Here is a 23,859-nt window from a genome sequence, read left to right on the forward strand (position 1 = left end):
TTACCTAGAACTCACGAGTGAACAAAATTAGAATTCCCTTAGGGTGTGTCCTAAAAAACAAGAGAGCGGAGAGACAGAGCTGGAGAGATCCTAGGGGATAGGCGTGACTTGGCAGAGGGACTTGGGCTGTCAGAGAGGATGGGAACACTTCAGATGCGAGCGCCATTTCCTCTCACCGGACAGGCCCAAGGTCCAGAATAACGCACCTGATTTCCTGCAGAGGGTGACGCCCGGGGCGGGTGGGGAGGGGATGGGCGGGAGCCCCCGGAGCCTGTGACAGCGGCCACTGCTCTGGGGGGACCAGACGACCGCCTGCATCCCCGTCTGCTGTGCGGGCACCTCGTTCTCAACAGGGAACAGGGCTCCCCCTCACAGCTCGGCCCTCAGCTCTTAACACATGATGACGAATAACTGAGTAAGTCCTGTGATCCCTCGGCTCTGACTCCAGGCAAACTTCGTGGTTTATTCTGTTAAATCCTCTGTGGGGAAGAGGATACTGTGGTTTGTTTGATGGTCTTACTGTAACTTCGACTTAATCAATCGATATTTTAGTCTATACGTTGTTTAGTAGCTTGGTTAAAGACTTTTTGTGGGAAAGTGGTCCTCTCCAAGTGGAGGGTTAAGACCGAGGTTGTGAGTGGCCTGGTCGGTATTTCATTCATAGTCGGTGATCATTTTCGATTTGTTGGAGTCCGTAATAAGTAAGCAGCACCCTGATGTATCTGAAACGTACGGAGTGCTCACAGGAGGGCTAATCCCTCTGTCTCATCGATGCCCCAATCACAATGACGTCATTCGCAACAACACAACGGAAACAACACCAATCAACCCAGCACAGCGGCAGACCCACGCAGGCTTGACAGGAGTCATGGTCAACGGGGAGCAGGAGGGGTCCGAAGGAGGTCGGGGACGCCCACAGAAGGGGAGGGGACGTCAACATGTGTGGGGTGGCTGCCCCTCCTGGTCTCTCGCTCACTGTTTCTGGGGGGCCCTGAGGGGGGTCCAGCACTTAGAAGTGGGGGCCGCTGGTGTTCACCTCCCCACTGGGCACAAAGTGGCCAGAGAAGCTCCACCGCATGTCCCTGGGAGCCAGTCTTGGGCAGGTCAGCGCCCTGACCCTCTGGGGCAGCGAGCTGGCTCCTACATCTGCACTGGGGACAAAGGCACCTGGTTGCAGTGCTGGGAGGTTATGATCCAGCGTGAGCTGCCCGGCCCAGCAGCTGGAGCCTGGAGGTGCCTGACGGGGCCGACGGAAGCGCTGGTGGCGTGGAGCTAATGTCCTATCCTGGCCTGACCTGTCGCCTTGGCTCTGCAGTCACCCCACCCCACCGCATGCACCCCGGGGTTGGAAAGGGCGCCGGGCAGCACTCACCCACAAAGAGCTGGCTGTTGAGCTGCAGACGCACGTGCCCGTCCTCGGGGGCCGCGTGTGTCCCGGGCGGGAGCAGGTCCACCTGCAGCCAGGCCTCCTTCGTGTTCCTTTCGGCCCGGACGAGGTGCCACCGGTCGTCATTGAGGGGGGTGGGCGCCTGCACTGTGACCTCACAGGGCCCGTTCCCCACATCGAAGGAAAAGGCCACCTCCATTGGGGCTGGAAACACGACACATGGGATGGTGGGAGCCACGTCCCAGATGGGCCCCGGGGACATAGGGAAGCAGACCAGAGGGCAAAGGCATCTTGTACTTGGGAAAATAATGATTTTTAAAAATTAGGCTCGGAATGTGCTAATTCACTTTGATTTGTACTGGGCTGAACCGTAATTACGTGTGGAGAGAAACTATAACACATCGGGGTTTTGTGTCGAACTTAGTGCAGACCGTCACCCGTTTTATAACGCGGGCAGGCTGTGGGTGCACGGTCGTCTGCTGTAGGGGTCCAGTGAGCACTTCGTGAAAGAACTAGCTGAATTCAAACCCTGTCTACACCCACATGAAGGGGTCTCAAACCGGACCCTGTGTGGACAGGTACTTGCCACGGGCTGTCAGGTGCATCAGACTCCCGCTGGCGGGGTTCACAGAACGGCAGGCTGGAGCTAATGGAGGGAAGGGCAAGGAGCCCCTCGGACACGAGACCGTCTGGGGGGCCCTGACCAGCGATAAAGGCCCCGCGGAGTTTTCTGGACACTCACAGCGTAGCTCCAGGCTGATGAAGTCTGTGATCCCCAGGTTCTCTAAGAACACGCCGGATGAAGCTCTCGTCTTGAAAAAGAAGGACACGTCGGCGCTGAGCTCTGCGTGCAAAGTGGGGAAGTGAAGGTACGAAGTTTCTGTGTGGAAGGAAGCCGAGTTCCAGAAGGATCCTAGGACACAGGAGGGAAGGGTCACACAGAGCAGCCGCACTGGCTGTCCTGGCTGCCGTTCTCCTGAGCGTGCCCACAGGACGCCTGAACGGAGAGCTCAGTGGGAGTGGGGGTCCGCGAAGACCCTCCCCTCACGGTGCAGGGAAGAGCGCCGTGCAAACCGTGTCTGTCTCCACACCACCCACCAGGGAAGTGTTCTCTGTATCCAGGCAAGTCACTCTGATAGCGTCCTCCACATTCATTATCAACCCTCACCTGCCCATCATTTGGAATGGGAACCATGTACGTAACTGAATTTAAAAAAAATCCTGCAGAAATCCAAAGAGTTGCCCATCGCAACCGGGGACCCAGATGGTCGAAGGGCCCCAGCCTTGCCGGGCTCCTTCCCCAGAGCGCACTCCCACCCTGACTGGGGCAGGGACGGGGAGACCCCTCCACCAAGCCTGGAGGTGGTCTCCCTGACACACACGTTCACCTGAGCCCTGATAACGTGGGTGGAAAGTAACCACCCACACTGGTTTCTGCCACCGCCATCTCCTATCGCTCAAAGTCAATGAAAACTAAATAGCCTAAAACCTCTCGAAGGACAAGCACCTTCCCAAGGATTAGCACTTCGACGGAAATGAGCTTTGAAAGACACATGATCCTGTGACGTGGGGCGACTGGGAGCCACGCTCTGGTTGGGCTTCTCTGCACATTTCTTCTGAGTTTGCGTGCCCTGGCCTCCCTCTTAGCTGGGGCTGCCTCCTGCTGGACCTGAGGCTGGGCCTGGTGTGCAGCCTGGGCGGGTGGTGACCCTGCGTCCTGGCTCTGAGCCTGCATATGTCACAGCACTTGACTCAGCCTCACGTCTAAAGTGCTTTTCCTGGAGAATGAGTTCGTGCAGGGGTCAGAAAACAGCCATCCCAAATACCTCTCCGCCCCGGTGTCCGGAGGACAGACGCAGTCCCAGCTAGCCTCTGTGCTGTGTGTACCCAGCTGACATCACTTCCTGCCAAGCTGGTCTGCTCTGCAGCCTTCTGGCTGGGGGGCGGGGGGCAAATCAAGGACTCGGTGCTCAGGTTTTCCCAAGACTTACGTGGAGCAACAGCCCGTTTTGCTGGCTTTTCTGTGGAGATACATTTTGGAGATGTTTTATTTTTCTCTAGAGCATAATTAGGTGAAGAGGTCTCCTCTGTACAGGGCTTCCCGGGACCAGGTCCTGGGCTGCTCCATGACGGGGATGCCGGGTGACTGCCGGCCCAGGAGTCCCTGCAACCGCACGCGGCAGGACCACGGTGCTATCCCCGTTGAACTCTTAAAGAAAACTTATTCATAAAGGAGTAGAGAGCATGTTAAAGGCACTCAATTTTATAAAACAAAGATGTTTACTTTAAAAATCAAGGTGTATGAAAATAAAAAATCTGCTTCTTAAAACTGAAGTATAAATTATGAAATTACTAAGATGACCAAGATTTTTCTAGTCCAATCCGTCTTTCTGATCGTTTAAGAGACGGGTAAACACAGCTTCTCGGAGAGAAAACGCGAGGGGTCACGGCTGCAGCTTCGGGAACCCACACACTCGTGCGTCGGTCCAATACGTCCGCGGCTTCTCTTGAAATTCGAAGTGTTCTTAGAAATAACAATTGGGATCAAAGATAAAGGAAAACAAAAACAAAAATAATGAAATACGTGGCTGGATAGGATGCTGGTTTTGGTCCGCAGGCCAGTGGGAGGAGAACAAAGCTATTCGCACGTCTGCACAGAAACCTGCTGCCCTGTGTGGGGGAGGCACGTGCAGGATAAAATTCGCGGAGCTCACGGGAAGTGAGAACTATTCCTGAAGTTATTCGCACGACCAGCAGACAGAAGCCGCTCAGCCTTCAGGGCCTGCGTTCCCATCTGGATCTGCGGGGACCTGTCCTCACGCTGGCGGCCCCTGCGAGGATTACTGATGCCCCAAAGACACGACAGACACGCCTGCCGTCTACAGAAACACGTCTATCCCGAGGGCCAGCTGGAGCCAGCAGGTCCCAAGGAGGTAGGAAGAAGGCACCTTGGGCCCAAAGGTTCGCCAGCCCTCCCACCTTAGTTTAGGTGCAGATAAAACGTGAAGTAAGACACTGAGACGCTCCTGTGGTTTTCTGCGTGCACCCTCCATCCGCCACGAATTCGTGCGCATCTGGGACGGAAGCTGGTGTGGCCTCATGGGGTCTGACAGCCGCTCCCACCTTCCCGAGCAGTCTGCCTCTTCCCTGCACATTTCCTAGTCTCTGGGTTTCCTCCTCTCGGGCACTGTCTGTCCAGAATAGCCAGACCGCCCCTCATCCCCTGACCCGTGCAGGGCCCTGTCCTTGACCTCTTTCCTTCTCTGCGGACACGCACCATCCAGGGGACCTGTCCTCGGACGACTCCCGTGGGCAGCGGGCAGCCTCTCCAGGGACAGCATGTGAGCAGGGCCAAGCCCCTCCCTCTGCCCTGTCTGTGCTCACCCCACAGACGTCCGGACCAGCCTGTTCTTCCAGTTGCATGCACGCGCCATCCTGCGTGTGCATGTGGACTCATCTTCTCCCCGTTGCCCCAGGAGGACAGCGACGGCCTCCTGTCTTGCATCCTGGTGGACACACTCCATAGTTGTCTGACTAAATGTCTGGGTAATATTTCCTCTTTTCTTGAGCTGTGAGCAGGTTGGATACTTCTTTCACTTTGGTTTCATAATGTGTCTTCCTGTAATTGTGCTCATGTTATTTGTGGAACAAATGGGAGTGGGGAAGGAGGACCGAGGACGTGGAGGTGGAGGAGAGCAGCCGGGGAAATCAGAGAAAGGAATCCGAAGGAAAGCAAGGCAACCAGCTGCTGTAAGCATTTAAAAATGGTGGACGCTTGGGGAGCCTGGGTGGCACAGCGGTTAAGCGTCTGCCTTCGGCTCAGGGCGTGATCCTGGCGTTCTGGGATCGAGCCCCACATCAGGCTCCTCCGCTATGAGCCTGCTTCTTCCTCTCCCACTCCCCCTGCTTGTGTTCCCTCTCTCGCTGGCTGTCTCTCTCTCTGTCGAATAAATAAAAATAAAATCTTAAAAAAAAAATGGTGGACGCGCCCAGACCCGGGTGGGACCGGCACCGTGGAGGCCATAAAGGCTGTTGCCCAGGGTCTTTGAAAATGGGATCGATCCGCCTGCCTCTGAGATGGTTTTGCGGTAGCAGAGCCAAGTGGAGGAGAAATTAATGAAATCATCACTTGTCCTGGGAGCCTGTCCTCTGCCACGGGTTGTTCATTGCTGGCACACCCGAAATATTAATGTGCCCTGTGCAGCCTCGAGTCCCAGGCAGCTGCTCCAGCCACCACAGACGAATCGAGGGAGCCCGTTTCGGGGGCTCAGTAATGGCTTTCCAGACCACAGGACGCTGAGAACAGTTTCCAGACTGCGTGTCCTTGGCCGTAGCACCAAGGCAGATGCTCAGAACATTTAAAATTTTAATGGAATACATTATCCGAAAAAATAATTTAATAAAATGGGCTGCAGAATGCAAATGTCAAAGATTTTTAAATGGCTTTGCAGTTCAGACCATCAAAAAACGAAGACCACCCCTTTTCCCATAGGTGACATGTTTGCATATGGACTCCAGGCAAAGATGGCGGGATGGAGTTGGGACACACAATGTATTTCTCCCCAAACCTGATGAAATCGAGAACGATGAGCAAAAACTATACAGCACCTCCAGCAACACGCACAACAGCTCCCAAAAGTCTGTTCCGAAGCCCTGAGCCCCTAACTGGACTTCCGCCTGACGTCCAGCAGTTGTCCTCACGGCTGCAGGGCTCAAACACGGGGACTGTCCTCTTTGCCTGCACCCAGACTGAAACCCTAACTGAGAAACAGAATGAACAGAAGAAATTCCCAATTGTCTCATGCTACTCCTGAACTGCGAGCTCTCTGGAACCTTCTCTGGGGGCACTTAGCCGCTCTGAGTGGACAGGCTCTGAAGCTTCCAGGCCTCAGACATGTCCTGCATTCCACAGTGATGGTTTGTATCAAGTATCGAGTAGGAGCTGCAGAGCACTGACCCCTTTCTCAGTTGACAAAGGGACATAATCCTTCCTTCCTCAGCACCTGATGGAGTGCAATGCTGTTTAACACGTGGCTGCCCCCTTGCCGTCATGCTGCCCAACCGCTCCCAGGAAAGAGGTCCTTTGGACATTACTCACGGTCTCCCTGGCACAGCAGAGGCCCCAGTTTGTAGGCTGCAGCAGAGCTCGGGCGGGCTGCGTCTGCGACCACAATGCGTGTCACGGGCAGGTGCTCCTTATAGGACAGCACAGCTGTGTCGTTGGTCCTGGGGGAGAAAACGCCCACTAGTGCCGTGTGGGGTCAGCAGAAGGAGCTCACCCACCAAACGGTCCACGCACAACACTTTTACCAGGTCCTTTCCAAGCACAGATAGCATCCACACCGCTGACCTCAGAGAAGGCAGGTGGCCGATTCAGAAGTGGGGTCTTCTGAGTACACCTGAGGTCACATTCCAACCCAATTAAGCAGTTGACTGTTCTTCTAAATATAGCACAGGACTTGCATGAAGTTTATATACATTCACGCAGTATTAGGTGTCCTGTGGGTAAGTCACTGCATTGGTCGGGCTACCTGTCAGCAATACACAATATTCTACATAACATGTTTATATAAACAAGTTTTTTGCTCAGAACTTTATTTTCATTATTGTTACTTTTTAAAAACTACCTTGTTTTTATTTTGTCCGTCCTTATTAATTTCATAATTTTAAAAACGTATTTGAAACCAACTTGGGGATAAAATTTCGCACAATGTTGTCTAAACTTTGGTCAGGGAGATGGTGTGTGGGAAGGTGCTTGGGAAATGTGCCCTCTGCTCACACCCTGCTTGGGACCAGGGGGCAGGTCCAGTCCCTGCCCTCATCCGGGAGACCTGCGAGGCTGCGTGGCTGCGTGGCTGCCGTCACACTCTGCAGAAGCGAGTGTCCGGTGGAGACACAGCAGCATCTCCTGGGACAGAGCGAGGTGGGCAGCGGGCAGCTGGCACCGGCCCCGCCTGGCCAGTCCCTGTCTCTTTAGCACCAGAGGGTTCTTCTCATTTTCTCCAACATCCTCCTGGTTTTATGAGGGGCTTCAATTTTGTGTGGATTTCTGATTTATGGACGGTGGAGGCTCCGATGACCTGCTGGTGCCTGGGTCTGCGGGGCCGGGCTGGCAGTACCGTCCTCGGCACCTCTCCCCATCCTGCCTCCGCAGACGGGGAAGGAAGAGCCGGTTACCCCCTGTCGGTCACTCCTTTTTTTGTGCAGTTAGACGTTCCCTTATTCAACAGTAAAAAAAAAAGTTGTCAAAGGTAAAACAGGAAGCATTATTTTTAGATCAAACTAGAGACTGTTATTTGAATTTTTCTTCCTGAGTTCAAAGCAGTCTTGAGCTGTATTTAGTGCAGATACTGAGATATGAAAACATAAATATTAAAATCTGAACAGTAAGGCGTATCTATTGAAGGAGTTGGATCATCTGCCAAATTCAGCCTTGACAATCTTCTGCTTCACCTAGTTAAGCTTCTATTTCTTCATGCTAACAAAGAAAACAGAACATGGATTTTCCAAATCCACTGATGCTTGACGTTGGGATAAATGGGGTAGACCGGCGGGTGGCGTGGCTTATGGCCACGTGGTAAGTCGGCCAGACTGAGCACATCTTCTGCTGTCAATCTCGCCGACACACCAGCGCGTCCTGTGGAGACGGTCACGCCGGGGAAACGCAGCCGTAGTTACTCACTATGATCCGTGAGTTTTTGAAGAACTACTTTGCAGAAACCAGTCCTTTTCATTGAGGGTGTAACAGTGACATTTTTAGAGGACTAGGAACGCTGCAGACTCGTCTTGGTGCATCACACGTGTGCTGGGGAAGAAAATGAAACACACCTCTGCTCCACGTTGGTTTGAAAACCATGTTTTTGTGGAGCTGATGGGAAGACTTGTCCTCACAATACTGTGTAACTACGCAGGGTCTCCGAGGTCCCACTTTACTCACGTAATTACTGATTTGCTGGGTGCATTTACTCAAAACAGCCTAGTTAACAGGTGCTCGTGGTTTTTCTGTGTTCTCTGTCTTCCTCGAAGGGCCCAGAGTCAAGAGTCCAAAACGAGGACTTTACAGTTTATTTTTAGCAACTCCTAAAACTACAGAAATAACACTTATGATTTTCCAAGGAACCATACGATTGTTGTTTTGTGAGGACTTTCAGGGGTGCACAATGTGACTCAGAGTAGTTTCAGAGGTTGGGAAGGAAGAGAGGGGGAGCAGCTGGCCAACCCCAACATCTCGTAATGGTTTCAATTGACTACAAGATCATTCAGAACAACTTTTATGACCAAATTTGGAGACTGTTCCAAATAAATGGAGTGATTTTGACCTTATAAGAAATTTTACTTATATAAAAATATATTATCACTAATAACTCTCTTGGTTAATTAAATGTTTTCCTGTATCAGCAATATCACACATTCAAAGTGGTTGAAACAATCATAGAATAAACACCGATGTACCCATTTAAGTTTGATAACTGAAATATTACCAGTGGAAACAAAGAAATAAAATTGTAATTGATTGTGGAGAAGTGACTACATGTGCAGAAAATCCAAGAGAGTCTACAGACTGCCCACTGAAGTTCAGAACGGGAGTCTAGCCGGGCCACAGGACACAAGGCCAACATGGAGATGAAAACGGATATAAGATGATACTGTTCACATGAGCATCAAAGATACAAAGTCTCTAGGAAATAAACTAATGAAAGGTCCTGCAGGTCTGGATGCTGAGTACTATAGACACATTCATGAGAAGATTTAGGGAGCTGGAAAACCTCACATGGCCGCCAGTTGCCCTGAAGTCACCTGAGGTGCTGGCCCAGCCCCGGTCAGGGCAGTAAAGTGTCATCTGCAACCAGCGTCAGCAGCAGCCGCATGAACATGAAACCCCCAGCACATCCTCCAAAGAAAGACAGACAGAAGATGAATGACAGACCTACGGACAACCTTCCATCTGCAAAGCTGGAAGTAACGAGATCTGGGACAGAAGTGGTGGGTGAATGGCACTTTGCGTGATACGTGCTGTTCCGCGTTAGCGCTGTTTTCTGGCAAGATGGAAATGCTGCAGAGGGAGGACGCGGGAAAGAGGGGAGGCTGAGTAGGTTTCCTGGTGATCACATGGGTAACAGGTAAGAACCAAAGGGAATTAAAAAAAAACCCTACAAACCAGAGAGTAATGGGTTAAATAAGAAAACCACAGGACAAAGTCTTTTTAAAAGAATTGACTATGCATGTCATTACAAGGACAAAAAAGCAAAAGTCCCTAACTACTGAAGAAATAATTTTGTAGAAGATCAAAGAAAAAAGAAACACAGCAAATGTAACAATTTACGTTAATAACTATAACATAAAATAATATGATAGGTTTGAACCCAAATGTATGAGTGTCATCAATGAATATGAAAGGGTTTAATTAAACTTTTAAAACACAGAAAATTTCAGATTTGGCTCCCACACTAAGATACGACGGTCCACTGCAAACCAGAGACCCACCCACACCAAGTGCCTCAGAAAGGCTGAAAGGAGAGGGCAGTGGCCCACCTGCCATTTGCATGACGAGGAAATCAGGGGTGATCCTGGCGTCACAGTACAGTTCAGACTCAAGCCTGGGAGTGACAAAGGGGCACCACAGCATCTGAAGCCCGAAGGTGCGATGCAGGTAGAGCTGTTCTAAATGCCTCTACTCCAAAATATCAGACCAACCACCTTCTGAAGAAAAGTCTACAGAAGACGCAAGGGGTCAGGCAGAGGAACTCACTAATAATACGATACTGTAACACAAAACAGAGACGGGAATGGGTGGGGATGTACAAGACCTGAATAACATAACTGGTGGGTAAATCTTACCGTAATATACCAAAAGCTACACCCAACAAAAAGAAATACAGCTTCTTCTCAAGCTTGTATGGGACATTCACTAACCCAGTCATTGGCTATACAGCAGAGAAAGTGACAGTAAGTTCCTTACAGTAGAAATATTATAAACATACTCTGATCGGATCAGAATAAAACTGAAAATATAAACATTTTTAAAAGGCCCTTCCATCTGAAAATTTGATTCCTAAATCTGATAAAGACTAGCTCACCTATGAAGGTTGATGAAAGCCTTCTAGCTAAAATATTAGTAAATAAAATATTAGTAAATAATACCACACCAAAAAATGATACGACGTGACCAAGTGGAATTTGTTCCAATTTAAATATTAGGAAGTTCATTAACATTACCCACTAAATTATTATATATAAGGAGAAAAATAATTTGCTTATTTCTATAAATGCTGAAGATTTGACAAGTGTCAACACACATTTCTAAGAGACGTTCAGGAAGGTAAGAATTGATGGGTACTTCCTTAAAGTGACTCATAAGTTTAGATGACATCTCTATATATATGTCCACATCTCTGCTGTCATGTCTGTGTCACCTAAATACCCTGGTCTTGCAGCCAGAAGCTCATCTAGCGGGCAGGCTGGGGACATTCCCACTCAGATCGTGAGGCCACAGACTCCACTGCTATCCAACATATTCAACAAAAACTTGCCTTCACACATGAGCAACAACCAGCTAGAGGATATAATGATAACTCCACTTTTGGTACCAAGGAGGAAGATAAAATGATCAAGGACTAAATTTAACAGGAAATGTACCAAATGACTAGAAGAAAACTTTCCTGAGAGACATAAAAGTGATGGTGTGATCCTTTTTCTTGGATAAGAAAACCCAGCATCATGAATACGTCACTTCTTGCTGAATAACACAGCATCAGTAATAAGACACTCTCCTCTCTTGCTGGCGGGAGTGCAAACGGGCAAGGACACTGAGAACTGGGTCATGTCTAGCAGAACTGCCATTCTTTGCAGAATGGTTTGTGATTTGCCACAAGCAACATACATGTCCGTATACAAGACTGTGTTTGAATAAATTATGATATGTCCACACAATGGAGATAGCTATGAAAAAGAACAAAGTGTATAAAAATACTGAGAATATGTTACCTTTAGTGTAAAAAAGAAGGGGAAAATAATAAACTACACAAGTATTTACTTATTTATGCAAACATAAACATAGGAAAGATAAACCAGGAAATAATGAGATTGGTGACCTGTAGCGAAGGGTGGTGGAGGGGGAAATGTGGAGGAGAGAGAAGTGGATCCAGGGATTGAGAGAGAGAAAGAGAAGAAATGAGATGGGGATGGGTATGAAAAAAAGATGATGGAGAAGGTGGAATGGAGCCTGAGAAAGAGCTAGAGGACGTAAAGATGGAGGGATGAGTTTGGGGACGGACAAGAAAACCTCAAACCTTGAAGGAAATGTGAGCTCTATCAGTAGGCCTCCTCTCTGTCTTTCTCCTCTGTCCCCCACCTCAAGTTTTGAGCTAGCAATTCTGAAACCACTTTTTGCAAATTCTAGGACAGAGAATAGAAGCACATGCTTTTTAGGAAATAAGGACCAGGTTTCTTGCTGTTGGAAAGGGAGTTACAATTATAGAAAGACGGTGGTTAGAATTTATCCCATGGCATTGCACTGGGATTGGTGGGGTCATGGATTTTAAGACATTCCAGTAGCGGGGTGCCAAGGTGGCGCAGTCGTTAAGCGTCTGCCTTCGGCTCAGGGCGTGATCCCAGCGTTCTGGGATCCAGCCCCACATCAGGCTCCTCTGCTAGGAGCCTGCTTCTTCCTCTCCCACTCCCCCTGCTTGTGTTCCCTCTCTCGCTGGCTGGCTCTCTGTCAAATAAATAAATAAAATCTTAAAAAAAAAAAAAAAAGACATCCAGTAGCACTGAGCACACCCAGTTCTAAGTACTGATACCCGAGTACCACCCTTTCCTGAAAGGAACCAGGTCTTCCTGTAGAAATGGCATTTTCCAAAGCTGGGGCACAGAAAGTACAAGACGAGTTTGGAACCTCTTATTGTGCCAAAAGTTAATGAAATGCTCCAAGAATGGCAACATGCCAAAAGGGCATTCCTGAGGGTCTGACCTTTGGCCTCTCCCTCGCCAGGCTGTGGTTGCTATGACTGCCATGTCCTGGGCGAGTCAGTGGCAGAGAAGACCAGAGAATTCTCTGGGTTCAGGATGAGCTCTCCACCCCGTTTGCACAGAGGCAGCCCAGCTGAGCACGACAGACACAGTCCTCTGCAGCCATGGACAAGGAACTCTTCCCTTTGCTCCCTGGTCCACTGGCATGAGCTGCCCAAGGTGGCCGGTGGTGTCTGTGGCTCCCGGGGGCTCTGACCACATGACTCCACGCTGTGCAGACAGGAAGCAGAAATTCTACAAGTGAATCTTTGGATAATATCCAGAAGGATCAGTGATGGTTCCCCATAACTGGAACCATCATTCGCAATGGGAATGAGTCACAGGGACCACAGAGCAGCCATCAGGGGGTCAGAGGGCAAAAGGGGGCTCATGCCCTCTGGATAAGCTACCTGGTCTTACAGCTTTCTGAGGTTTCTCCCTGGTGGACACCCTGTTGGTCACTGACAGGAAACCACAGATACACAGGTCCCCCCATGTCTTGTCCCCACGTCCTGTCCATAGATTGTCTCCAGTTCCCAGACCCCGGCCGTCAGAGCCATTCAGCCCTGCCAGAAGCCCCTGCACATCCTCACCCAGGGCCACCTCTGCTCCTCCATCACGTTAATGACCAAGGGCCCTGCTCTGAGCTGTGCCACCGGCAATGTTTCTTATTCATTACTCCCCCACCCACAGCGGCCCGATGTTGTCTCAAGTCCTGAGTATAACAGACATTCTGCAGCCAAATAAATCACATTGATCACTTCGCTCTTTTACAGGTGATTCTGGCGTCCGTGACCTGTGCTCAGAGGAGCGTAGAAACGCGATAACTAAGGCGTTTGAGCTAAAAGCATTCGTAAATTGGTGATACGTTTGAAGCATGAATCCCAGAGATTTCAAAACATTTCCACTTTACAAATAAATAAAAAAAAATCAATACACAATGCAAGGTCTTTAGCCTCACGTGTAATTAACCAGTTTTCTAATTTCACGGATTTTCTACCTACATGAGACAACCTTTCATTTATACGTGGAGTGCCATTTTTACGTGGTCTATGTGTGATATATATGGTTTTAAACATAAACTGATTTGACCCACTATGTGATTAGATAATTCTGGACGCCCTCTCAGAGCCAGTGGTGTGCAAGCCCAGCCTGCCTGCCCAAGCAGCGTGCCTCGCAGAACTTCATCCCCTGCGCCTGTCTGGTCAGGGACCCCTTCGTGTCAATCATACGGGAGGGACACTCTTCAGAAACTATGTCCCGTCAAGCAGAGACCGCTTAAGTGAACTTAATTAAGCAGAATCCAAAACTTCTAGAAATTATAATGAGGCTGATGTCATACTGAACAAAAAATATAAATGATTCACTGTGGATTTATCATGATAACAGAATATCGAGGGATGCGATGGTATGATGTGTGGGCTTGCTCGACAGTAATCCAGGCAGGGGGAGCAGGCGGGGCGCCCACGCTGCGAGGCTGACCGCGAGCGGTGGCTGGTGACGGGCACACGGGGCTTGTTAGTGCTGCTCTGCCCTTCGTGGGCTTGTCCTTGCCCGTGACGGAGACGTTAGAAGTAAGAAACAGGAAGTGAAGAAAAGGAAGAACGCAAGCCAGCACATCACCGATCTCAATAACAGATTGACGGTACCGTATTTTATCCGCATAGACGTTTCTAACCCATCCGCCGTCATCCCTGGCCTAGCCGTGGAGCATCTAACGAACGTTCACGTTTCGGGCGACAGCAAAAGCACGCCGTGCGGAAGGAAATCCCGAGCAATTCACCATTCGTCCTGGTCCGCGTCGCAGTTGCAGCGATCCCGGGAGTCTGCGCAGTTCCCCGCTAAGCCACACGCGCACATCTGGGCCTCGGGCGCGGAACCCGGCCGGTAGGTGCGCGTCCCCTGGGTGCTTCCGACCCACCAGCTCAGAGGGGTTCCATCTGAAAAACAGGTTTGAGAAAGGTGACTTCTGCTTGGCCCCCGTGCCCTGCCACCCCAGATGACCCCTTCTCTCCCAGACCGTTACGAAGAAACCCGCAGCAAGAACACACCTGCTTCAGGAACGAACCTCTTCTTAACACCGTAGCGGGAGGTGCTGCTGGGCGTTCTAACCCAGACTCGGGTTTGTCTGATTACACCCTTGAAAATACACGATAGCACCCAAGTCTTTCCGTCACGGCAGTAAATAATTTCTAATCAGCAAAACTATGTGATTTCTCCAAGAATTATATGAAAAGTGAGTTGCCCTCAGGATTAAAACACTCAGCTCCGCCAGAAGCTGACACGTGCTGCGGATGTGAATGCCCTTGGATCGAAACCGCCCGGCAGACAGGCAGGCTCCCGGAAGCACCCTCTCCGGGGCCCTGGCTGCAAGGCTCCTTTGGGCGCCGCGTGGGGCATATGCCCGCCGAGGACTGGCTTGTTCGGGGAGCCGCTGTGCTGAAAAGCGAGTCCACGCCTCCGCAGAGCAAACCCTTTACCCCCCCCAGCACATCTTCTGTTCTGAACGCGCTCCGAGCAGCGACACCCCCACTGGACCAGAGCCCCAGGCTGCCTTGTTATGACTCCTCCCAAACGCCCTGGGCCACCGAAGGAGGGAGGGTGTGTCCAGGAGCCCCAGGCAACCCCAATCCCAGGAGCGGTGATGAGCGAGGGCGCACCGGGAGCACGCGCCCATGGGGCTGGTGGGAGGCGGGGCTGTGTGGACGTTCCTCCACGCCTCTGAGTGGCTGAGTGGCCACCGAGACACTCTGAGCTCCCAGTGTGTGGCAGTGTCGTGGCCTGTCCACCCTGCTCCCTGTCGGATTTGGACCTCTCCCCCCAGGACTGACAACCGCTCGCAAGAAAACGCGTGGCCATTGCCAACTCCCGTGGGTCCAGGAAGAGAGTTGTGCCAAAAGGCATCTAAGATGAATTTCTTCCAAATTAAGCTGAAAGCTCATTGCAGGGAGGCTGATGGCATTTAAAATATTTAATAGATATTTTGATAATAACACTTTAAAATTTTAATCATTTCACCATTATGCTTTCAAACCAGAGCAAAATGACATCACTGGGCTGCATCTTTTAAGTGTGTTTTCAGCTTCTACTCATCTCTCCCACCAACGGCGATTCTCCAAAGGCTGTCATGACGCCGGGGCCTCTGGTTGCGTCTGTGAGTTGTTGGGCACTATAGAGATCTGGGGGAGGCAGGAGGGTCCACCTGGGAGTGGGAGAGCCTGACCGCCCGCGGAAGCCCTTGGCTGCCCTTCCCTTCAATCTGCAACTGCTCCTTTGCAGAACCGGCTTTAATCTGAGGCTACATATGTTTTTCTGCCATTTCCCTTGTGGGTGAAAAGAGGAGTGATTTGCAAAATTCAAGGATGAGCTTGTACCTCCATCACGTGCACTGTCCACACCGCGCATCCACATGAGGAAACAAGGAGCTGAGGAGCCAGTGTGGGGTTGGGTGAGAGCGGCCGTGCCCGGGAGTCCCGGGACCCCGCAGGGGAGCGTGCGGAGGGCCTCAGGGCTGCCCAAACAGGAGCACGCATGGTGGAAGCCATGTCCAGAAAGACACGTCCCTTCATAAACAGTGAACTGGTGGGTGGTTTGAGAAATCAGGGCCGATGCAGGGGAAGAGCACTGAGGACCGGGACGCGGGGCACGAACAGAACACACAAGAAACAGGGACTCGGTCAGAAGGAAGAAAGGCACAGCCTGAAGCAGCACTGAGAGGCAGTCTGCATGCGACGGAGAAAGGTAAGCTTCTGCCCCTAGATCAAGCTAGACCTGTGCTCCGTGCCGCCTTCACCTGCACCTCAGCGGGGGCCGGGGGGGGGGGGGCTGGCAGGGGTCGTTGACCTGGGCACGTCGTGGGCACCTACCTCGTGAGTCCCGGAGCCGAGACCTCCTACAGTGGAACTCCAGCAGCTGCTGGCAGTGCCCGGCGTGGGCGATGGTGGCCAGCAGCTGCTCCAGGCTGGCCTCATACTGGAACGCCGCCCAGTGCGCGTTCTCCTGGTCTGCGCCCTTGACCCTGGTGAGGGCTGAGCCATTGTGCTGCATGACGGTCCACGAGATGTCTCACGGGTGGAGCGGGAGAGAAAGGAGAGGAGGTCACTGAGCTGGACACTCAGCACCGCCGGTCACCTTCTAGTGGGCAGACGCAGAGTCAGCGCCAGTGGGACTCTAACCCTTAAATCAGGGGAGAGGGTGGTCTTCCTGTGATGAAGTGTGTCATTTATGTCTGAGCTGATCCTTTCGTGAAAGTGGGTGTTTCTGGATTCTTAGCCAGACAACATTCATGGGAGAGAAAAAGACGTATAACTTGGTTATTAAATTTCTCTAATTATCTAAAGTAATGCAAGACAAACAATGGCTTTTCTACTTTAACAGCACTCTTTTCTTCACTGGAGAATCACCTGACACCGTCAGCAACCTGTGCTCCTCTCACATGCACTGACCTGCATCCTCCCTGCAGGTGACCGTGGCATCACACGCCTGCTCCGCTCAGACCTGGGGGCAAGGAGAGGTGGCCTTCCTGGACCCACACCTGACCCTGCTCTGCAGGGCGAGATGCCCTGGCCTGTGACAGTGCCATGACCCCTGGCCACTTCTGTATACCCTGGTGCACCTCTGTCTGCCTGAGTGTACTCCTGTCCACCTGGGACACCTCTGTCCACCTGGCACGGCAGCTGCAATGTGAACCCTGCATGCTGAATGCCGGTGCACAAGGGGACGTGGATTCTCCTAATCCCCATTGCCAGAACTCTCTCTGTGTGGTCTGGTCACCCAGCATCATCTGTGAAAAAGAATTGGTTAAATTGTCCCTTTTGGTTGGGATTTGTCCAATTAAGGGGCCTGGAAAGTGGCCGTATGGACTTGGTTTTGCTGGTTTGCTCTTTGTGTGACCCCCGTCCGTGTGTCTGGCATTCCTGCCTGAGACACATGCACAGGCCATGGCTGTCGGTACGCGTCAACAGAGGACTTCCAGCTGCTGAGCGGCCAGACGATGGAGTCCTGCGAGCCGTCTGCTGTGTGGCACGTGGTGGCCGCGCCCCACAAAGCTGGTGTAGCTTGTTTCTTCAGGATTTCTGCTGCTCTGAAGCCGCCGCGGCCACGGAGATAGAGCAGGCGGGGGCTTTGGGGCCACCTGCCATGTGTCTTCCTGTTCTCGTGGGGACAGACCTGGGGTCGCTGGGGGTGGCAGGCTCGGCACAGTTCACACGGGAGCTGCGACGGCCACAGGGAGGTGTGACGATGGACCCGTGGTCCCTGTTTGCTCCACTCCTGGAGCCCGTGTGACGTGGAAATCTCAGGCCGCCCTCTAGACACAGCTGGGGACTGTTGGGCACAACAGGCTGGTTTCATTCAGGGGCTGGGTTCATCTGGACGGAAACCATGACACCAGCTCTACCATGAAAACGCCCCAGGTTCCGACTCACGCCTTTCCTCCGACCTGACAACACGTCAGAGAGCGGTGGTATGATTCACACAGGAAGTAAACCCAAACAAGCTGTGATCGGCGCACAGCGGCTCCGCTGGGCCTGCGTCCCCGAGAGGAAACGGAGAAGACGCGGACATTTCCAATGTGGAGATCGGCCTCGGGGACCCGAGGGCGTTGCATGGTCCTCCAAAGCACCGAGAAGACGTCCTATCTGTGCCAAACGACCTCACCGATGGGAGGCGGCAGCCCGTGTCTCCTTTGTGACGAGCCAGAGGTGCCCACGGAGATGAGGATCCCACGTCCCGTGGCCCCGGCCTGTGTTCTGTCCTGGGAGGGGCTGCGTGGGCCTCGTTCCTCCACGGACACTGCCGGGCACACGTGGGGGAGCCTTCTGCCTCTGGGGTGCAGCCCCTGCAGCTGCCGCCCGGTGAGGAGCCCGGCACACGGGCTGCCCTCTGCTGTCTGCCTGGGCTTCCTTCCCACACAGTCCGATTCCCACTACGATTTTGGTGGATTCTGTGAGCACCACAAACACGTCAGTTATCTTAGACGTGAGCCTTTGGCACCTGACCCTGTTCTCTGGGACGCGGGACGAGGTGACATCGCTGCCCCCAGAGAGGCAGAGACCCGGAGCCCAGGAGAGGGGGTCGCCGCACAGTCTCTGCTGAGACTACCCCCAGGCTCTCGAGGCTCCACCCGCCCCGAGGAAGACCTCGGACGTCCTCAGAGCCATGACGACTCTCAGCCCAACCGTGGATTTCAGGTCCCTGTCGCCTGCTGGATTGTTCCCAGGGCAGAGGGGACACATGACTCCTGGGGCCGAGGAGGTGGGGTGAGGTCCGGGACCCTGCCTCAGTGGCCACTCTGAGTCTCATGCCGACCTGGGGCAGGGGCTTCCTCCGAAGCTGCCCTCCTCGTGCGCCCGGCCTGCCTGGGGAGGGCCCGTTCCCGCCTACCACTGTGCCCCTGCCCACCCTCCCATCCCGCAGAGACTCTCAGGGTGTCGTGGTTAGCCCCGTTCTCCTCCTCCTGCACTTCCCTGACCCCCCCTTGGAGAGGAGGCTCTGGAGCGAGGCAGCGCCAAAGTGGGGGGGCCGTTCTGAGGGGTCTGCCCCTGCGAGCCCCCAGGACGCCCGGGACTGAGAGACAGGGGAGCGAGGACACGCTGCCGCGGCCTGATGACCAGGGCTGACTGCGGCCACGAAGAGGAAATGATTAGGGTCCAGAAGGTGTCGATGGGGACGAAGGACCTCATCACCGGGGCCTTGAACTCACGGAAATTCTCCACGACGACGGTCAAGAAAACCACAGGTACGACGCGGCCAAGTGCACGCGCTGCCTCAGCAGTCCACCGCCTCGGCATCCACGGTGCCTGGCGAGGGCTCCGTCCCCAAACACGCCTGCACGGCCGGGTCGGCTGTTGCGTCCCCGCAGCACGGACAGCGTCTGGATGGGGTCAGGGCGCCTCACACTGCTGAGGCCGGTCAGAGTCTGGGGTGGAGGACACGGGCTGCTGGAAGTCAGCTGCATACATGTCCTCATGTGCTCCCGGCCGCCGCCCAGCTCTGGCGCCGGCACACGCGTGTGGCATGTGTGCACAGGCGCTGAAGGCACATTGTCCGTTCTTCCAGAGGTCGAAGCACGGCGCCCCAAGTCTGGGGGGTGGACCCCCAGGAGGACAAGGTGGGCAGGCAAGCCGGCTAGGCGTCCCCTCCGAGGCCACATGTTGCACACCCAGAGGGGCTCCCAGCACCAGACCCGCTGTCCGCACAGAACGCCAGGTGCAGCAGGGACCAGGTGGCCACAAGACGTCTCCGGGCAGAAGACACCAGGAGGGAGCTGTGTTTACCTCTGGAACCGGGGGTCCCCCGGACACCAGCCCTGACGTCCCCTCACTGTTTACTGGACCCAGCTGTCTGTCAGGCACGGACCCGTGTCCCCGCCGGCCTGGGGGTCTGGATGTGGGTGTGGACACGCCCGTCTGAGCGCCGTGCTGCCGGCACACTGCCCCCCGCCCCCCCGTCCCGGCCGCCCCTCCCCCTCCGGGAGGGACACCTGCCTGACTCATGTTTGATCAAATAATTTGGTTAATGGCAGCAACAGTCAGATTTTATCTTGAGAATTGAGACAGAAAATCAAAAATTTCATGGGAATGGTTTTAAACTATTCAAAAATCATTTTAAAGTCTAGGCAGCAACGATTCTCTTCTCAGGGAGTCTGCCACAGGGTGCGTTGTCTTCACCAACTTACAAGCTCCACAGCTTGGTGGCTTCAGGCACCCGGGTTGATTCTCCCACACCAGAGCCCAGAGCCCGACCGACGGGGTGGCGGGACTGCGCCCTCCTGCAGCTCTGCTGGCGTTGGGAACCCTGGCCGTCCACGGCTGGCCACGCGGCCCCCCCCTCCTGTGTCCGTATTCCCATCTCCCTCCCCCATTGGGACACCAGCCTTCGCCCCAGAGCCACCCTCACCCAGCATGACCGCATCTCAGCCGGACGCATCTGCAGAAACCATATTTCCAAACACAGTCACGCTCGCAGCTTCCAGGGGACGTGAGTTTTGGGGGGACAGAATCCAACCTAGGGCACTGGGAGACACTGCGTGTCTAGAATCTGGGTAACAGTGTCTGAAACTCAGCAAGGTAGAAACTTTAAAGAGGCGGCAGTTCCGTGTGGAGGCGGAGCTCACGTCACACAGCGATGCAGAGACGGCATCGTGGAAGGTGTCCTGCCCGGGGCCGGGGGCCTCAGGGCAGCGTGGGCTGAGGGGTGGGGGTGGGCTCCAGTGTGGACAAGACACGGGGATGTGGCCGCAGTCACAGGAACAGATGTGGCGATCAGAGAGAGGCAGACTGGATCTGCACAGGAATTAAGGAGCCCACAGCACACACTGCATGTCCACACTCGCTGGAAGACCACCGTGGTGTCCAGCCGAAATGCACAGCTTTTACTACGAAAAGGTGAAAATGCAGGTGCCCAGGGGCTCTGTCGGTTGGGCGTCCTGCTCTTGAGTTCGGGTCAGGTCGTGATCTCAGGGTTGTGGGACTGAGCCCCGCATCAGGCTCTGTGATCGGAGGGGAGTCTGCTTGGGATTCTCTCTCACCTTCCCTCTCGCCCCTCCCCCACTCGTGCTCGCTCTCTAAAATAAATAAAATCTTTAAAAAAACAGGTGAAAATGCTTTTGACTTGCACATCCATTAATCTAATCAGGTAAGTCTTGAAAAACCTTTTAAGATTTAATAGGCAAAATTGTATTATTAAATATTTCAGAGTACATGCTTGAAGATAATGACATAATTATGAATTTTCATTTTTTAACTATTTTTTTTTCTTTATTTTTATTTTTTTTTAAAGATTTTATTTATTTATTTGACAGAGAGAGAGACAGCCAGCGAGAGAGGGAACACAAGCAGGGGGAGTGGGAGAGGAAGAAGCAGGCTCCCAGCGGAGGAGCCTGATGTGGGGCTCGATCCCAGAACGCCGGGATCATGCCCTGAGCCAAAGGTAGACGCTTAACCGCTGTGCCACCCGGGCGCCCCTATTTTTTAACTATTTTTTAAACATTTATATCAAATACTTCTATTGAATCACTATCTCACAAGGTTATCCTAATAAAGCTGCTAACCAGATCACCGGGCTGTGATTTCGTGTTTGCAGGAGTTGAAGTTGTTGACTCACCTGTCATGTTGCAGAATGCGGGGAAGGGCTGCAGGGGTCCGCTGCCGTCGGGGTCGATGTAGTATCTCCCTGAGGACTCGCCCCTGTGCTTGTACGCCTCGCACGACTGCTCGTAGAGGGCTGGGGAGAACCACCAGTCAGTCACCGGAAATGGGATGGAGGGAGAGTCCTACATGTCTAAGGAGGAGGTGAAGGAAACCCCACGTTCCGCATCATCGCAAATATTCGCCCTCCGGGAGCGTGACCACGTCAGAAAATCTGGGACCACTGTTTAAAGGCATGTGTGCGTAGGGTAACGAAGGAGACAGAAGGAAAGTGTGTAGCCATCAGACCTACAATGCTGTTAGGCCCCTACAGGCAAATACGATTACTTGGTTCAGTGCGGAACTTGGTACACTGTCCCATCACCAGGAACCAGACCACGAGTGTTTGCCTGGAGCTCTGTCTACTGGCAGACGTCCCCGGGACACGTGAACCTTTGTTCTTTATGAACGTGTCCCCACACTGCGCCCCGAGTAAGAACAGGGGTGACCTGGGCTAGTTAGGCCCCTCCTGGCCATGTCTCAGAGCGGCCTCATCAGCAGGTAACTGGCGACCCGCCAACGTCCCCTCTGCTCTTCTAGGGAGAACAACGGTGATGCCCACTGGGCAGAGCCCATCCACTTATCCTCCGACTGCTTCCTCAGAGCCCGTGGACTGACAGTTACTCGTAAGAGTTAAACTAGAAAAATCCATCCATTAAAGCACATCCACCAGGCATCAGCTCTGTGCAGGGCTGTTTTGGGCATGACAGGGGAGGGAGGAGAGGAGATACAGCCGTGGGGACTCCTCCTCCCGTCGGGCGCTGGGCTCTGGTTCCGGAACCTCCTCTCCCCTCCCTCCCGTGGGAGCCAGCATGCGGAGGTGGGGGTGCCCGGAGCCCTTCTTGATCGTCGTCTCCCTCCCCCTCCTCCAAGCATCTCTGTGAGACAGGGTCCTGGTCTCAGCTGCTCCCCAAGGATCAGACCCTGAGTCCTTCAACGGGTCACATGCCCAAAGCCCAGGCCCCGTGTGAGAAAGGGCTTCCTGGCGTCCCGCCTGCCTGCCTTCTGTGAGTCTCATAAGGTTAAATGATAAAAAGAGTGCCGTGCTTCCCGCCAAGGCAGCACTCTCGGACTGGGACAATTTTGGAGAAAACGGAGGGAGGCTCTACTGTCCTCGAGTGAATGGAGGCCAGGGACACGGCTGAGCGTCCTACAGCGTGCAGGGCGGCCCCTGGCAGGCTTCTCTGGCCCGAGCGTCTGATGCTGCAGACGAGAATCCCACTAGTAATAGAATCGGCTGTTTCCTCTCCGGAAATGGGATTTCAGTCATGCGGACGGGACTGCGTGACGCACAGGAGGCAAAGAACAGGGCCTGACGCATCGACACCTGACCAATGCACCTGCAACTACCATCAGCTCCATCAAAGGACCTCGGGGTCAATGGGGACCTGAACTCTGAATCCCGCAGCACGGTTGGGACTCCTACCCAGATTCTCCCAGGAATCTGTTTATGTCTAGGAACATCAATAACCTGGTACCAATCGTGTCTCCACTGTGAGGTGTTTCCAGGAAGCTCAGAAGCACAACTGCGGCCAACTCAAGGAACCCAACCAGAGATTTAGGCACGACGGACTTTGTTCCAGGGTTCTCTTTGATTACAGCGCACTTTCTTGGTTTATTTTCCTTTTGTCTACTGTCTTCTTCTTTCCTATCGATTTTCGTGTTTCTGGAAGTGACTGTATGAGCGACTTAGACCACAGCCAGACGTGGCTGCAGATACAGGCGTGGGCAGGCATCCCAAAGAGGAGGGCGGCGGAGGGCGGGAGGGGCGGGCGGAGCACTTACGGTGGTGGCACGTGGCGCCCGTGTAGCCCGTGCCGGTGCAGTTGCAGTGGAAGGCCGTCCAGCTCTGGGAGCACCTGCCGCCGTGCTCGCAGCGGTTGGGCGAACACCTGAAAGAAGGGCAGGGAGAGTCTCCGTGTGACTGCTGGTCTTCGTGAGGTCTGGGTCCCGCTAGCCGAGCTGCGGGAACATGGACGAGGGGACGGCGGCCGCCCACGGCCCGCGATGACTGAGCAACCAGCCCCGGGCTAGCGAACCCTGACCCAGCGGACTGACCCGCGTGCTTCCCTGTCCCCCGGAGAAGCACGTTTCCTGCCACAGGAGCACAGCGTGGCTGCTCCGTGTGGCCGGGAGCAGAAGTCGCTTGCAGAAACCAGCGGCGACCCTGTGTCATTGTTGCCACACGTAGATATTTGAGAGGAAGAACGGAAAAAAGCAGAGACGAAGAAGGGGCCTGCCGCCCACAGGGCATTTATCCCAGGCTCACCTATCGCT

The 23,859-nt window shown here is 53.4% G+C and overlaps 1 protein-coding gene across 1 annotated transcript in view; it reads right to left on the bottom strand.

Annotated features, from left to right (window-relative positions):
• Positions 1 to 23,859, bottom strand: part of LOC123791218 (contactin-associated protein-like 4) — a 133,872-nt gene that overhangs the window by 26,379 nt on the left and 83,634 nt on the right. The window contains exons 11-17 of the mRNA XM_087865191.1: positions 23,368 to 23,474; positions 21,500 to 21,619; positions 16,261 to 16,458; positions 14,178 to 14,334; positions 6,486 to 6,613; positions 2,130 to 2,300; positions 1,373 to 1,591 (exon numbers count right to left, since the gene is read on the bottom strand). Of these exons, the coding sequence (XP_087721317.1) occupies positions 1,373 to 1,591; positions 2,130 to 2,300; positions 6,486 to 6,613; positions 14,178 to 14,334; positions 16,261 to 16,458; positions 21,500 to 21,619; positions 23,368 to 23,474 (1,100 nt within the window). The remainder of the gene's footprint in view (positions 1 to 1,372; positions 1,592 to 2,129; positions 2,301 to 6,485; positions 6,614 to 14,177; positions 14,335 to 16,260; positions 16,459 to 21,499; positions 21,620 to 23,367; positions 23,475 to 23,859) is intronic.

This window comes from Ursus americanus, chromosome 1 (genome assembly GCF_024610735.1).
Source record: "Ursus americanus isolate L20-20 chromosome 1, mUrsAme1.1.p, whole genome shotgun sequence".
In the NCBI taxonomy this organism is placed as follows: Eukaryota; Metazoa; Chordata; class Mammalia; order Carnivora; family Ursidae; genus Ursus; species Ursus americanus.